The sequence below is a fragment of the Ursus maritimus genome, unplaced genomic scaffold (assembly GCF_017311325.1).
Source record: "Ursus maritimus isolate PB19 unplaced genomic scaffold, ASM1731132v1 scaffold_9, whole genome shotgun sequence".
Lineage (NCBI taxonomy): Eukaryota > Metazoa > Chordata > Mammalia > Carnivora > Ursidae > Ursus > Ursus maritimus.
The window spans coordinates 12039825-12056207 of record NW_024427107.1 but is presented as its reverse complement, the minus strand read 5'-3'; the positions used below and the strand labels follow the sequence as shown (position 1 = coordinate 12056207).

The window sequence follows — 16383 nt, the reverse complement described above, 5'->3', positions numbered from 1 at the left end:
ATCGGAGGCCCAGCAGGGCACTGACCACAGCTTTCAGCCCTGTCCCTGGGGGACACTGCACAGCGTCCACTCGGAAGGCCCGGGCCAGCTGGGCCTTGGGCAGACCTGAGGGGTTCACACAGAGCAGCAGGCTGTGGCACCCTGTTGCAGAGGGCACAGCGGAGAGGAGGTGAGGTCAGGGTGAGAAGTGGCAAAGCACAGGACCAGGGCAGGGCGGGGCTGACGGGTTGCATTTTGGATGGTGAGAGGTAAGGAGGTGACGGGTCTCATGGTTCTTGGCCGACTCGTGACACCAGGCTGTGTTGTCCTCGTACAGAGTAGCGTCTGTACTTGCTGTGTGGAGGTTATCACCTCTTCCTACAGAAATCTGGCAAAGAAGGAAAGGGAAGAGAGGGAGCAACAGCTGGAGTGTGTTGCAGATTGAAACCTCTTGCCCTTAAAGGGAAGAATCTTCACGGGAGGAGGAGCCTGGAGGGTTAAGTGCTGCTGTAGGGAAAAACTGTATTTGGTGCTGTTTGGCATTCTGAGCAAGGATAATAGTGGGTGATATTAACTGAATTCGGATGGTCCACGACCTCTTCTCAGGTCTTGGTGGTAGTCGTCTCTTCAACGCTGTCACTTCTATCCCCCCTCCCCGCCCCTCCGCCTCTGGATAGATGAGGCAGCTGGAGGACAGAGAGGTTAAGGAAGCTTGCTTAAGGCTAAAAACCGAGTCGGGATCCGAACCCCGCAGGCCAGCGTAAGCGGCCTTGCTTCTGAACCGCTACAGCATATGACCTTACAGCATTCAGATAAGGGCTCTTCAAAGAGTTATCATCTGACAGGAGATGCATGGAAGGAAAACACGCCAGCCAGCCGAGGCGTGGTCGTCCAAATGCTCCCGCACGGGTAAGCCAGTACAGCGGAGAGAAGATCGGGCCCAGGCTTCGGCACTCACGCATGCCTTTGCCTGAACTATTATTTTCTTAACCTAGAGGATTCATTTTCCATCTTTAAAGCCTGTCTGAGGAACTGCAGGCCCTTGGGAAAGAGTTGAAGTCTTGACTCTTTGGAACCGATTGGCCTGTCTTAGGTTATGTAAGTGTCTTGTCTCGTCTTTCTTCTCTGATGCCCCTTCACCCAGCATATTTCACACAGGGTGCATGTGGCGAGAAACAGGGAATGGGGACACGCTGACAGCTTTTCTAGCCCCTGTAGGTCCTCCTGCACAAATTTGTGTGGAAGAGAAAAAGCAAATGATTAACATTGTTTATCTCAGATTTTAAATTACGTCCTGTCGTTATTGTCCTCCATTATCACGGACCATTGAAACCTGGTTGAAAAGTGGAAATCAGATGGCACTTACAATTTTTAAAGTTAAAGTCGAGAATACTTAATGTCACATTTCTTTTGAAATCTCACATTCTTTGGAGCATTTTATACACTAAAAATATGTAATGATATATAATGTTTTAAAATAGCTATGAACAGCATATTCGGATATATTTAAGAATAAAATGGTGATTATACAATTATATCCAATCTTTTTAAAAAGATTTTATTTATTTATTTGAGAAAGAGAGAGAGTGAGCGGGACTCGATCCCAGGCCCCCAGATCAACCTGAGCTGAATGTAGATGCTTAACTGACTGAGCCACCCACCACCCCCAGCATGGGTACGATCTTTGTAACAATGATCTAGAAATGTCAGAGGTAAAAAATGAAAGGGTTTGTAATCTGATCAATTTTAATTCAGAAATATCCTTGAGATGTTTATATTATAGTATTATATCATTTGATACACAGTTGGCCCTTGAATAAATATGACTTTGAACTCCATGGGTCCACTTATACATGGATTTTTTTACAGTACTGTAAATGTATTTTCTCCTTCTTATGATTTTCCTAATATATTTTTTCCTCTAGCTCACTTTATTGTAAGACTAGGGTATATCATACCATGTCACATTCAAAATACGTGTCAATCGACTATTGTTAACAGTAAGGCTTCTGGTCAACAGTAGGCTATTAGTGGTTCAGTTTTGGGGGGGAGTCAAACATTATACGTGATTTTCAACAGCACAAGGGTCAGTGCCCCTAAACTCCTCATTGTTCAGGGGTCGACTGCAGATGGCACAGTGGGTGATAATCTGAACACAGTAAGATGAATTTAGAACGAATTCTTGAAAATGTCTAAGAACTAATACTTTCTTGTACTAGCCTCTCTTACAACTTTAATCGCCCTATGTAGATGTTGACCTGGTTATTAGTGAAAAGGTCATTTACTTATTCCTGGAGAAGGAAATTCAGGTGGACTTGAGCTTAACTTTCTGTTAGTTCTTTTGAATGAAAGAGAAGTATTTAAAGATTGTCGTATGGTTTGTGCTTTTTGTATTGCAGATAGGAAAAGAACACGTAGGCTTGAAGGCCGTGACTGAAATCCTCCAGGATATTCAGTACAAGGTAAGTTCTTATTTAAAAGAAAATAAAAATACTGGTTATGAAAGCGGTTCCCAAGACCACTTTCCGATTTGATGGTTCTCTCAGAGGACTCACAGAGTAGCTGTTATTCTCATGGCTGTGGTTTATAACAGAGGAAGGATACAGACCAAAAACAAGGGTAGTGCAAAGGTGCGTGGGGCCGAGTCCAGGAGAAACCGGGCACAAGCTTCCAGCTATTGCCCGACCAGTGGAATCACACGGGGATGAACCAAAATCTCTTGGGAGTGACATGCCACAACACGTGTGAAGTGTGACCAACCAGAGAAGCCTCGCTGAGCCTTCGTGAACGGGGGTGTTATTCGGGTCAGTCATGTGAGCGTAGGCAGTGTCTGTGTAACTAACCTTCGCTACTCTGACCCCATCCCTCCCACCCCCAGCCCCAGCCAAACCAAATTTTCATCATTAATCACATTGTCAGGATAAACTGATCTGGCCCAACAGCGTGGCCCAAGGCCTCAGGCTTAGGGAAACACTCTAATCAGGCAGAATAGTCCAGGACCTCAGAGCCGATCAAGGCCGGGCCTCAAGACAGCTTTTTGAGCAATCCGGGCCTGCAGTTAACCCTTTCGGCCCACTGGTTATAGGAGAGTTGTGTAAATGAAACAAAAATTATGGCAACTGTACTTCAAAGCATTTATGTTAAAAAAAGAAAAAAGACAAGTACACCTAAGCTGTGAGATCACCTATCTCAGAGAAGGTGACTTAGTTTGAGATGCCTCTGTGGTGATTCAGCCCCGCTTTGCTGGGAAGCCAAGTTCTGTTATAACCAGTACTTTTTACACTCATGGTGCATCGACTGAATCTGAGTGGCCTTGGAGGGCAGTAGTTTAGTCCTGGATGGGCTACTGCAGATGCAGCACAGAGATTCAAAGACCCAAGGCCGATCCAAAGTCAGTCTGGGAATGAAGTCTCATTAGCTCTAGGCCAGCGCAAGCCCAGGCATCTTGGACTAGGCAAAAACAGCTACGATAGGTTTCTCGAGCAGGCTTAGAATGAATCCAGCTACCAAGGGAAAGCACAGACTAGTCAAAAAGCTGGTAAGAAGGGGGAAGAACACATCTTGACTGACATTTGTCCAATGGAAGTGGGTTGAGAAATTTTCTTTTATTGCTTCAGCTCACAGGACGTCAGTCTTACAGGAATACAGGGGGCTGGTGGGAAGCAAGTAAGCTGGCTTCTTTCATGTGTCAAATAGTTCCTGGAAGTAAGGAAGAGACTCCGAGGTTACGCATTAACTTGCCCTGTTGTGTCTGCATTGATAGAGAAATCTTAGAGCAGACCTCCACCTACCGGGACAGGTCTGTTTGCCTCTAGGGCCTGAGCAGTTTAAGTGGCACTATTTAAAGTAGAGATTGCAAATGTGACTATTGAACAATGGCACAAATATTTTATGAAATTATTTATTTATTTTAATTCATTGACATTTAAATACAACTTTGATAAACAGTTGATTAGAATTGAATATTTTTTTTAAAAGATTTTATTTGAGAGAGAGACAGCACAAGCTGGAGGGGCAGGAAGAGGCAGAGCAATTCTCAAGGAGACTCCATGCCCAGTGCACTGCCTGTCTTCCGGCTCGATCTCAGGACCCTGAGATCAAGACCTAAACCGAAACCAAGATCAGATGCTTAACCGACTGTGCCACCCAGGCACCATAGAATTGAATATTTTTCATTCGGGTGTTAGTTTTCCTTCTGTGCAGGAAGAGAGCTTCTAAACTAGATCATAGAGACAAGTTAACCAAATGCAAGTGAAACAAAATGAGAATTTAAGAGGCAGGTTGTAATGCCAAGAGGTTAGGAGCTGAGGTCAGAGTAGCAGGAGGAAGGTCATTTCAAAAGAATTCTCTGAACCAGGGTTCAGGCATTTTACACCGAAGCCCAAGTCTCTGGTGTGGATGTGCGAGGAGCAGGAAAAGTGGGACAGACGGACGCTAGGCAGACAGTTGTAAGTTTCACTCTGAAATTATAGGGAACACTGAAGTGTGGTCGCAGAGAAATAGCCATGGACTGAGAGCAGGGTGTCTTGTTGGAGTCAGCTGCTGTGGCTCCGGGGAAAAGATAGGGAGACATCTACTGACGTGTGGGGCCCAGGATGCCATTCAGAAAAGATGTCAACCTGGATTTTTAGTGCTAATAATTTTTTTATTCTAAAATTTAGGAATCTTATGATAACATAGGGTGAATATTTTTCTTTTTCAGGGGAAGTCCAAAACAATACCCTGCTTTAATCCTAACACTTTATTACCAGGTAGGTGTTAGTCTTGCTCGCATAAGATGAATTTTAACTGTGTGAATATGATTGCATTGTTCACCTCCAAATACATGTAACTATAATTAATCAAGTTTCTTTGTAATTTACATTCTCTGTAGTAGGTAGCAGTTTCAGATTGCTCTAAACATGGGAGTAAACCTTTTGAAATAATAAGCATTTTGTCACTTTTTCTATTATTCTCTCAAGAGTTTCTTTTGGATTTTCATTTGCAAAAATTCCTACCTCTTTGTAAAGCATGAGCATAATAACATAACTGACATACTTCTAGGATTGGTCAGTGAGGTTTTTCTAATCTCTAGTGAAATAAAGTTTATATCTAATTTTATAAGGTAAACTCTTTGCAGTTCACCTGTCATATAGATGTTATTCTAATTATTTAGGTATACCTAAACGTGTAAGAATTGTGTATAAAATACTCAAAACATACTTTGTAGTTAAAGGTTGTTTTGTACAAAATTTTGGTCTTCACATTTTTCTGCCTAAATTATGTGCTGTTTCTTGGTGTTTTAAACTAAATCAAATAGGCTGATACATTGTATCTTCTATAGCCTACATTTAATTGCTTTACAACAACCAGTTTTTGCCATGTGTTGAACGTTTATCCATCATATTTGACCGTGAACTCCTCTAACGCAGAACTAAAAGATTTCATAAGAATGATTTCTTTTGTCCTGTCATAATAGGACTTTAGTATTTTGCTGTTGAGGGAGATAGATCTAGAGAGAGCTAGAACAGAATGTTTAAAGACACAGTGTTTGAAGTCAGACTGCTTGGTTTTGAGTCCTGGCTCTGCCGGTTATTAGCCGAGTGACCTTCGGCAAATTACGTAACCCTCTGTGGTTCAGTTTTCCCATCTGAAAAATGGGAACCTCCTTCTGAAAGGTGTTGTTTAGACAATTTGTAAGTTTGACAATTATTGTTGGCATCTTCAAAATTATTATTAACTAACTTAGCTTTTCGTGACATGTCCACACGGTTGCACAGATCCTTTGCTGCGGGATTATTGGGTGTACGAAGGCTCTCTTACCATTCCACCTTGCAGCGAAGGTGTTACCTGGATATTATTCCGATACCCTTTAACTATATCCCAGCTGCAGGTGAGTACAGCACGTTAAATCTTTCAGAAGAAGTTCTGAGTTAAAGGTTAAATATTGTTTCTGTAAAAGGGAAATGTCTGTGTTATGTTTTAGCTCCCTTTAGATCAGTCACATCTTCACAGATGAAAGTGAGATGTCTTGAACCAGTGAAAGCAATTGAAAGGTCAGGGATGAATAAAACCCAGCTATCATTTATGATCTGTATTTTAAAAGTTAGTTTTTACAGAGTAAATAGAAGTCACCGAAATAGTCAGACTTTTGATTAATCTGGTTATTTCTTTATGTGGGATTCCCCAGGAGTGGAGAGGAGAAAGGTCTTGGAAGTGAAAATGTTGGTTATTTCTGTGAGTCATGTGGGCTTTGTTATACTTCTTCCTTGGCTTGCACGGGAAACGTTCTGTAAGCCAGGAGGGTGAAGGAGGTAAAAAGCATGCTCTGGAAGGAGCCGGACTGTTCTCTAGCTCCCCTTCTGGTTGCCTCTTCTCACCTTGGGCTTTGTATAGGTGCTCTAAATGCTGATGCACAGTGGGTGGGGGCACCGAGTTGAACTGTCATGGGATGTTAGCTGGTGGAACATGAGGCAACATCATTATAATGGGTTTAAATAATGATTTTGGCATTATTAGAAAAGAGGTGCTTTAAATGTCTCCTATCCTCCAGGGATCTAAGGGATGTGTTCTAAAAGGCTATAGTTTTTCCTTCATGATCAACCTCAGAAGGCTTAGGCTGTACTCCAAACAAATGAAGTTTCCTTTAATGATTTTTTACAAATTTTTATTACATCCTGTATCACTGTCTAAGAACTTTAAGTGTATTAACTACTCAGTAAAGCCTTCCCTTTGCTTGTCCTTAAATCTTCAAAATCCTTTCAACCTTTAACAGTTTCTTCTTATTTTTCTTTTTCTAAGGATTAATTTTAAAACTTCCCAATTTAGCTTCTCCATCCTTTTACAGACTTTGATCATACCACCTTTAGGCTTTCATATTTTTAATATGACAAATCCCTTATTTAATCATTTATCCCTATGTTCTTAAAAGAAACTTTCCCTGAGTGCCAAGGAAGTGCACAAAGAATACAGAGATGAAAACAGTCTTGGGGCGCCTGGGTGGCACAGCGGTTAAGCGTCTGCCTTCGGCTCAGGGCGTGATCCCGGCATTATGGGATCGAGCCCCACAATCAGGCTCCTCCGCTGGGAGCCTGTTTCTTCCTCTCCCACTCCCCCTGCTTGTGTTCCCTCTCTCGCTGGCTGTCTCTGTCTCTGTCGAATAAATAAATAAAATCTTTAAAAAAAAAAAAACAGTCTTTACCCTCGAAATATTTACCATAGAGTAGAAGAGGCAAACAATCATATAGATGGTTTTGTTGATGGTGAGAAGTAAGGTGCTCCAGAAACACACAGGAAAGAAGCCCAACCTGCCTGGGAGGGACAGGGAATAATTCCTGAAAAATATTAGGAGTAAGTCTGGTAAAGGACAGGGAAGAAATTAGAAATTTGAGTCCAATGTTAGGGATAGAAGTTTGGGCTAATAATTATGGGTTTGGATTTTAACCACAAAGATGGTAGCTGCTGTAATAGATGGACCTCAACATTTCCTTGACCTATCACAGAAGAGATTTATTTATTTATTTTTTGAAAGATTTATTTATTTATTTGAGAGAGAGAGAAAGAACACGGGTGTGTGCACGTGCAAACTCGGGGGAAGGGACAGAGGGAGAAAGAATCTTAAGCAGACTCCCTGCTGAGCACAGAGCCTGATGCAGGGGTCAGTCTCATAAACCCGAAATCATGACCTGAGCTGAAACCAAGAGTCAGATGCTTAAGGGCTGCGCCACCCAGGCACCCCAGGGGAAATTTATTTTTCATTCAGAATCCATCAAGTGGGTTTCTGATTCATGGTGAAGGCTTCTCTCTGTGCAGTTTTTCTGGGAACCAGGTTGAGAGACACTCTTGTCCGTGCCTCGCTTCCAAGATCTCCCTAGATGTGGGCACATAGCTGGTAGAAAGGGGAGAGTGAAGGATCTCCAGGGGGATTTTGTAAGGGCCAGTCCTAGAAATGGTGAACACTTACTCTTTGACTTCTCTTTCTGGAGCTCCACCACATGGGCACATGGGACTGAAGGGGAGGCTGGAAAGTGCATTCAGGATTCATGTGCAGGAAGAAGAAATGGATTTGATGATGAGTTGAGCTCAAGTAGAGGAGGAGACAAGACAATCAGCTGACTGCCACACCTCAGTGCAGCTGGAGGAGATGGCACCATGCAGGGAGCTAAGAAGGGCTTCAGGACAGCTGAGAGGGAGCGATATCGTAAGACCCGGATGGCAGAGAGGATGGCCAACATGTGGAGGAAGGAAGTTAATAGTGACAGTTGCCTCAGAGAATTTAAGTAGGGTGGGTGCTGCCCGTCCAAGTGACAAATAACTGTACCTTATAGAAATGGGCCCAGATGCCACTGGGTGGTTTTGGGATCCAACCCAGTTCATGGTGATTATCAGTGTTGGGTGCTTAACCACTGTCCCCTTTCAACTCTTGTCCTTTATGACATCACAGTTCCTTTGAGACCCTCTTTCTATATGAGACCTTGTCAGGAAGATCTCACTGGTACTAGAGAAGGTTTCTACCTTTATGGCCTATGTTTTGTGTCCTCAGTTGGAGGAGTTTGGTTTCTTTTGACAGAAACACAGAATGAGACCTTCAGAGACTGAGGTGGGCATACAGATTTAGGGATCATTGGCATAAGAGAAGGAGCCAATGGACACAAACAAATGAGATATCCAAGAAAAAAGTATGGGAAAAGAAGAATGGAGAACATGGGAGAAACGGTCTCTTGGGAGGTTTTCCTGAGAAAACTTTTATAAGAGAAGTCTTTTATAAGAGAACTCTTCAAAGCTGGTAGGGTCCCATGGGACCCACTACTCTCCAAGTCACTTCTCTCGCTGACATCACATCTCCAAAGCAGACAAGAAGGTGTAATGTCGAAGCCAAGGGAAGTGTGAGTTTCAAGGAGGAGGGAGTGGAGAGATGGAAAGTATCCCATTCTGCACACACATGAAGGGAAGGGCAGAAAAGTATTAATTGGATTGAGCCATGAGGAGAGGCCTCAGGCATGGAGATGGAATAGAAGCAGCTGAGTCTACCGTCCTGTTTGTTCAGCATTGCTTCATTTTGGGGTATTTTTCTAAAATAGATCAAACCTTTTAGTGGAAAATAAAACTTTATCACCACAATAAATTTCTGTTTATTGAAGTTAGCTGGGATTAACCTTGTGGAGCCACAAAAGAGAACATTCTCAATTCCTCTTGGAATCCCATTAAGGATTCCCTTGCTAGCATGTTAGTGCATGGGAATGTTACTGCTGAACTCTACCGTGAATGTTAACTGGTGTTCTGTAAATGTGAGCAATAACGTTGTACTCCCCTGTCGACTAGCACGTTATGCCAAAATTCAGAGACAAATCACTGTGCCTGCCTTTGTGTCTGGCTGGCTTCAAAGGGAACCTTCCTTTCTATTGTCCCTTTGAGTAAGGCCAGTGACAGACTCTAATAACCCTAACCCACCAAGTCATGTTCCTTGATTGTTGGGAAAAGCCCCATCTTCCCAATTGGGAGCCACATCCAAAGGGATGTGTATTGGAAGGAATAACATCAACTGCTCTCGAAAATAGATGACTTTCCAATTAGCTGCAGGTTTTTAAGAAAAAAGATTTAGGTAGTATTAGCACCAAGCTCTATTACAACAGCTGTTCAGAGAGCAGGGGTGTTAAAGTGTGCACGCATGTGCACACACACATACACGCACACACATATTAAAATGCAATTTAGAGTGATTTTGGAAAAAAATTATAATTTTAAGAGAACATAAATTAGTCTGTTCTTGACTCAAATGTTTCACTGTTGCTGCTCATATAACTTCAGAGAAAGCAGAGCAAAAATAGAAAAGGTTCAGAGAGGGCAGTAAAAATGAGACGGACCAAAGGGAGAGATGGGATTCCAGAATTTAGACCAAGAAAAATTGAGACCTCTCATATTATTGCTCTTAAAGAGGAACAGAGACAGAGGGAAGGATTATAAAATATTATTTGTATATAAAATAACAAAAGGAAAGGCAAATAGTAGGTAGAGTCTGCAGAGCTGAGTATATATAAGAAATATTAAACTTTGTATTGAAGAGAAAAATGTTTCCTTTAGATCATAGGGTTAATGTATGTAAATTAAGCTGCTGGGTATTATTATGAAAACAATTGGTGTCTTGAAATATACCATCTGCCATAGGATAAGAATGTCTGCACTAGCCACATTAAAGAAAAGGCTCTAAATCATCGTAGTTTTTAATGAAATGCACAGTAGCTCCATTAAGGAGGAGTCATCTGCTGTCGACGTGTAGTGCTGACAGTTAGGCCTATCATGGAACATTCACATCTTCCTGGCACTCAGAATTCTAGAGGAAGCCTCTGCTCAGTTGAATTTTTTCATCTTATTCTTGGTTAGCATATACCATATGCTAGGGGAGAAAAACGTGCAATTGGATGGATTTGAAGGAGTGTAATTTTCTTTTATTTTGCTGTGATCTGTAACTGTTAAATTACTTTTCAATAAATAGTGGTCGAAGCATTAAGAAGCTGAAGGAAAAAAAAATTTTCAGCTGAATTGTTATGTTTGGAGATGAGATTCCGAGAACAGAATAAAAAAATACCGAATATCATCATTACATATTTCTTAGAGGTTGAGAATGGGACACTTCCCAGGACAGCCCAAGTAAGGGCATGGTGTATGCTTGGCCGGTGGGATCTGAGAGCCCACCTGCTCCTGGGCGACCAATGAGGTCTGATTAGGTCCAGGACTCAGCAGCAGGGCCTTTCTTGTCTCTATGCTCCCCACATGGGTTTTGAGGGGCTGTTAACCCTGAAGACCCAAGTTGCTGTGGGACCACCGCATGGTCATGTTTGAAAATGATTTCAGCGGATTGGGAACATTTGTTGTGAATTTTCTTCTGCATCCGTGATTCTCAAACTTGGGTGGGCTTGTTCGAACACAGATTGCCGGACCCCACCCCAGAGTTGGTGATCCAGTAGGACTGAGGTAGGAACTTATTCCAGGAAGCACACTTTGAGGACCCCCATTTCTACTGGCATTTACCTCCATGTGTAACTTAGAACGGCACTCTAACACCAGAATGCAGAGTTTCTTAAGGGAAGTGTTGAATATCCAATGGAAACACCACGTGAGCCACATATATAAGATTAAAATCCTAGTGGCCACAATAAAACATTCTAAATATAAATATCTGAAATTAATTTAAATAGTGTATTTTAACCCAGTAGCCCAAAAACCATTTTAACATGTAATGAATATAAAAAATCACAGATGGGATTGTTTACACGGTTACTTCATGCTAAGTCTGACTTCCAGGGTGTGTCCTGCATTTCCAGCTCATCTCAGTTCAGACCAGCCTCATTTCAGACGCTCAGTGGCCACACTGAGAAAGCGCAACTCTAGATTCTCTCTCCTGGGACGCTCCCTCTTCCCTTTCTTTTTTTTTTTTTTTTTTAAGATTTTATTTATTTATTCGACAGAGATAGAGACAGCCAGTGAGAGAGGGAACACAAGCAGGGGGAGTGGGAGAGGAAGAAGCAGGCTCATAGCAGAGGAGCCTGACGTGGGGCTTGATCCCAGATCGCCGGGATCACGCCCTGAGCCGAAGGCAGACGCTTAACCGCTGTGCCACCCAGGCGCCCCTCCCTCTTCCCTTTCTTAAACTGTGTGGTTTTTAGGCACTTGGAATTTTGGATGTATTTCCTCAGTGTCTCCCATGATGGAGAGCACCTCCTCTGGGGTCACGAACTCTAGACTGTAATTCCTGACGAAGTTTGCGTATGTGTGGCTCATTGGTCACAGCCCTCAAGTGAAGATGGGAAGACCCGTGGCGGAGACCAGGACTGGGATCGGAATAAGGGAAGGTTGGCATCAGTCTTACTGGGCAGAGGATATTCTCTTCTCTGAGCTCTTCCTCAGACAAATCAGGAAGATGAGACTAAGGAGTCAGTGACAGAGGTGTTGGTTTATGCATGAGAAGTCTTAAAAAAAAAAAAAAGCAATGATTTTAGAAAAAAAGTGAGATAGTGGGTTGAAGAAAATGAAATAAACAGAAATGGTAAGACTGAGTACATAAAAGGTGGAGAGTCCTATCAATGACATATAATCTCAGTATATATATGTATTTATGGACTATTTAAGGATAGCTGGCTTTTGACTCTTCCTTGATTGCTGCCATAAAGAATTATATTACTCTAATTCATGTATTGTCATTGCCTGATAATAAAAGAAAATAAGATGAGAACGTTGACTTTGATGTGTTCTTTTTCTCTTTTGACGTGGTAACAGAGATGCAATTGAAAAGAAGTCTGTTAGAAGATATGCACAGGAACTTGGGAACTTTTAAAAATAATTAGTGCCAAACCCCAAGTCCTGTTAATTAGCACTTTAAATGCACTCCTAAAGAAAGCGGTTTTAAAGCTGAACTTTGAATAATCTGGCTCGTGAGTCAGTGAAGGTTGGAGTCAATGCTTTAGACCAAGTGGAGTGCACGCCTGATCCAGAGAGTAGCTATTCAGCACTGCTGCCTTCAGAAGACAAGCATTTCTCCCCGAAGCTTCGGTCTCTGTACTCTCTCTCTCTCTCTTTTAAATTGGTTAAAAACCAATAGCCATGTTTAAGTAGAGTAGCATTAAAAATTGACGAAATCATCCCTACTGATACGTGTGATAGGGATAGTCTCTGTACAGCCCTGACATTTGAATTTCCTTGCAGACTTTCATCCTGAAACATTATTCCGCTCGTTTCTCACTCTCTCTCTTTTCAGTGGGAGATAACGCGCTTGAAACCATTTGAAGTGACTAAAGGTTTTGAGGGGTGGTTACTTCAGAAAAATTGGCATTTCAGAAAGACGTGTTTTCCCCTCGATCTCTGTTGATGTTTGAAGTCTTCAAAGTGTTGCTATGATCAGAGAAAAACATTTCTTGTGAAACAGTTCTCTCCAAGAATGCAGTAGATTTGAGACTGGCTGGCTGTGGATTCTGTTCGTCTGTCCTAGAAGAAGCTGTTGTCACAGCGTTTGCTTCAGGCTGAGGTCTGGGGCTTGAGAGATTTATCGTCAGTTCAGAATATGTAAATATAAAATTAACCTAGCTTTAATGTAAGTCTCAAAGTCAATCAGAAATGGAGTCTTTCTTAAAATATGCTTAGGCAGTGCACTTTCTAGTCCCCGTTGCTCATCAGCGACCCCATGCATGGTGTGTGGATCCTACTTGCAGCCATTATGTGTGATGACACGTAAAGGGGGCGCGAGGAGGGCAGGACTTTCTGTTTCCTCAGTCAGTTGGTTTATTATTTCCTGTCTACTTTTTGCACAGAAAATTGTAGCTAAATATTTATCGCAAGATGCTGAAAGGTTTGACTTCAAAAGAAGTTGTGCCAGTATCTGCTGAACACTCCTGTGTGCTGTGGAAGTATGCTGAGTGATTCTCATGAATTATCTCGCTGCTTATACTGTCCTTGCGAATGCTATTATTGTCATCCCTTATATCCATGTGAAAACTGAAGCTTAAAGAGATGATGTAGTCTGGCCATTTGGGTCAGAGCCAGGGTGTGAACTGGGCTTTTTAAAATTTTATTTATTTTATTTTTATCTTTTGTAGAGATTTTATTTATTTATTTGACAGAGAGAGAGAGCACAAGCAGGGGGAGTGGAAGAGGAAGAAGCAGGCTCCCCGCTGAGCAGGGAGCCTGATGCAGGGCTCCATCCCAGGACCCCGAGATCATGACCTGAGCCAAAGGCAGTCACTTAACCAAGTGAGCCACCCAGGCATCCCTGAACTGGGCTTTTGATGCAGAACCCAGCTACCTTCACCTCCATATTCTCCTGTTTGAAAAAGCCTGGCTGGGTTCCTTTCCACTCCATGCTTAGACAAAACTCAGTAAAAATACATTCCACAAATAATGACGGGGGATTCTCATGCAGCCTTGGCTCTGGAAGTTTTCCAGGTGCAGCAAACAATAGGTGATGCCCATTTTCCCAACCTAAGATCCCAAGAAGGTCTAGGGAAAAACCGCTGTGTAGAGTAAACAGCTAATTGCTTATGTCACTAGCACTTCTGTAGAAGGACAGCATGCAGGTATTATAAAAAAGCAAACCAACAGGGCAGTGCCAGGTGGGTCAGTCTTATCCCATGTAGGGAAGTCAACATTTAGGGAAATCATTTGGAGACATGAGAAAATAAGATCGTAGAGGTTAGATTTCTAACTTGCATTCTGATGTAACAAGTGACTTCCTTTTCCCTCAGCTCTGTTTCCCAACATGTATAAATAGTTGGAATATTAGAATCCTGTGAGAGTCCATTCTTTTGGGGCCTGGGAACCTCTTCTTAGGAAATGCACATGTAAAATTTTGTATTTCATTCAGGGGTTTCATGAGCTCTTAAAGTCTCGGGGGGTTTCTAGACTTTTATTAGAACCCCTAATTCGTGGATCTCCTGCATTTCATTTTAGTTCTTGGAGGGCAGATTTCCGTGGCTGTGCTATAGGAAGAACTTTTGTAGATAAAGCCCTGTGATACACACCTGGCGGACTTTTGGGGGATCGATGCTGTTTAAAGCACATTTGTTCCACATCCTGAGATATATGGAGGATACAGGTTATACTGGGCTGATGAGAATTTCTGAAGACGTGGCAGTGGAGCTGGGAGAAGAGCAGGTGGACTTGGACTTGTCAGACCCAACTAACGTGGAAACTCTCTTAATCTTTCAGTTTCCTCTTTTGTGAAAGGAAGGAAGACTGTGTGGGGCATTTAAGTGAAATGGCAGACAGTGAGTCCTGTAGATAAATCGACTGATGGGAATGAGTCTGGGGAATGTTCATCACGTTTGCTTGTTGTTCAGCTCCTGCTCGGAGGGTCCTGGCAGGATATGGATTCTTAGGAGGCTTGGGACTCTGGGACTCTCGTAACGAGTAATGAGAATCCATGGGATCTGGGGAGGCCATCTGAGAAAGGGAGATGAACGTGAAAATTGATATTGCTAAGGGAGGAAGTTGGGCTTACATTTGTGGAAAGTTGGAGCGCTTCATCGGACCTGTGCTCTCCAAAAAGCTAGAAGAGCAACTGCGAGAGTCTTGTGATGAAGGACTCCATCTGATAAGTCTAGGGCCTAATCAGTGCTAACATACAGTAATACTAGAACTCATTAATTAAAGCTATGCTTGGACCACTTACTCATTTGTTCGCCTCTTCTTACTATGTAACAGACAGGCACGAGAGCTTTTTGAGAGGTGTGTTTCATTTTGGTATGAACAAATCCAGCAGGTTTCTGTGGCTGTCGGGGTTGTCTGGAGACCTTACTATCTCTCCTTCCGCTGTCTGCATTCCTTGTGCAGCAGCGATGTCTAATGTCTTAGGTTTGGAAGGATTAAGTACGTCTTACTCTCTTGGAGATTAATTTTCATTTTCTTAATTTCAAACTGTTAAAATTTATGCGTATTTTAAGTCACTTAGGAAACTCCAGTCTTGTTCTTGTCTAGTAAGTAATCAATCTGTTTTGCTGTTTTTATTTTCAGATCGAAGAATTTCGAAGGCTGAGGACACACGTGAAGGGAGCAGAGCTTGTGGAAGGCTGTGATGGGATTTTGGGAGACAATTTTAGACCCACCCAGCCACTTAGTGACAGAGTCATTAGAGCTGCATTTCAGTAGCCAAAGAGAATAGGAACAAGACGGTCTTCATCTGGGTATGTGCAGATTAAGTAAGGAAAATGGGGCTCCCAGTTACATAAACCTGTCACGCCAGAGTTGTTCTCATGGTGATCCTGATAACTTAGCAGTATGAGTGCACTTTCTTTCGATAAAAGTGATGACACATTCTCAAGCCCTATTAATTACAAGTCAGATGGCTTTAAAGAATTCATGCAGTTTTGAAAAAGAACCTCCCGTCCTTGTATTTTCCCACCAGAGCAGCCTTTAATTCCCATTTTGCTCTAATACTGGCCTTCATAAGGGGAGGAGCCCCAAGGCAGAGGAGCAGCCCCTCTCTACTCAAGGTAGAGAGGTAAAGTCCTTTTTAGTGCTCCCTATGCTGCACCCTTGAAATGGCAGCAGTCACCTCCTGATGACTGAGGAACATAAAGGGAGCCACTGGAGGGGTATGTGAGCCTCGGAGCTTGACCTCGTCTACTGCAGATTCAGTCCTCTTTCCTGGGGTAGGTGAGGGCAGATCTGGCCTGCATTAGAAAATCTTTGTCCTATGAAGTGCTTTTATTTGATAGATCAAGAAGCACTAATTAGGTATGCGAATATGGTACGTTTCTTTATTGACTGAAATATAATCTATGCATTTTAATATATTGGATTCAATATATGTATACCTTACCCCCAACAAAATAAAACATCACAGACATGGGAAGGATTAAATATACATAAACGACTATATACTGGATTATTTCTTTACCTTGTGAATTGCCTAAGAGTGCACACATAGGTCAACACACG

The 16383-nt window shown here is 42.4% G+C and overlaps 1 protein-coding gene across 2 annotated transcripts in view; it reads left to right on the top strand.

The window, feature by feature from the left end:
* Positions 1 to 16383, top strand: part of CA8 (carbonic anhydrase 8) — an 81514-nt gene that overhangs the window by 46945 nt on the left and 18186 nt on the right. For both annotated transcript variants that reach the window (XM_008706724.2, XM_008706723.2), the window contains exons 5-8: positions 2379 to 2441; positions 4682 to 4730; positions 5739 to 5851; positions 15457 to 15626. In XM_008706724.2, the coding sequence (XP_008704946.1) occupies positions 2379 to 2441; positions 4682 to 4730; positions 5739 to 5851; positions 15457 to 15591 (360 nt within the window). In that variant the 3' untranslated portion in view covers positions 15592 to 15626. The remainder of the gene's footprint in view (positions 1 to 2378; positions 2442 to 4681; positions 4731 to 5738; positions 5852 to 15456; positions 15627 to 16383) is intronic.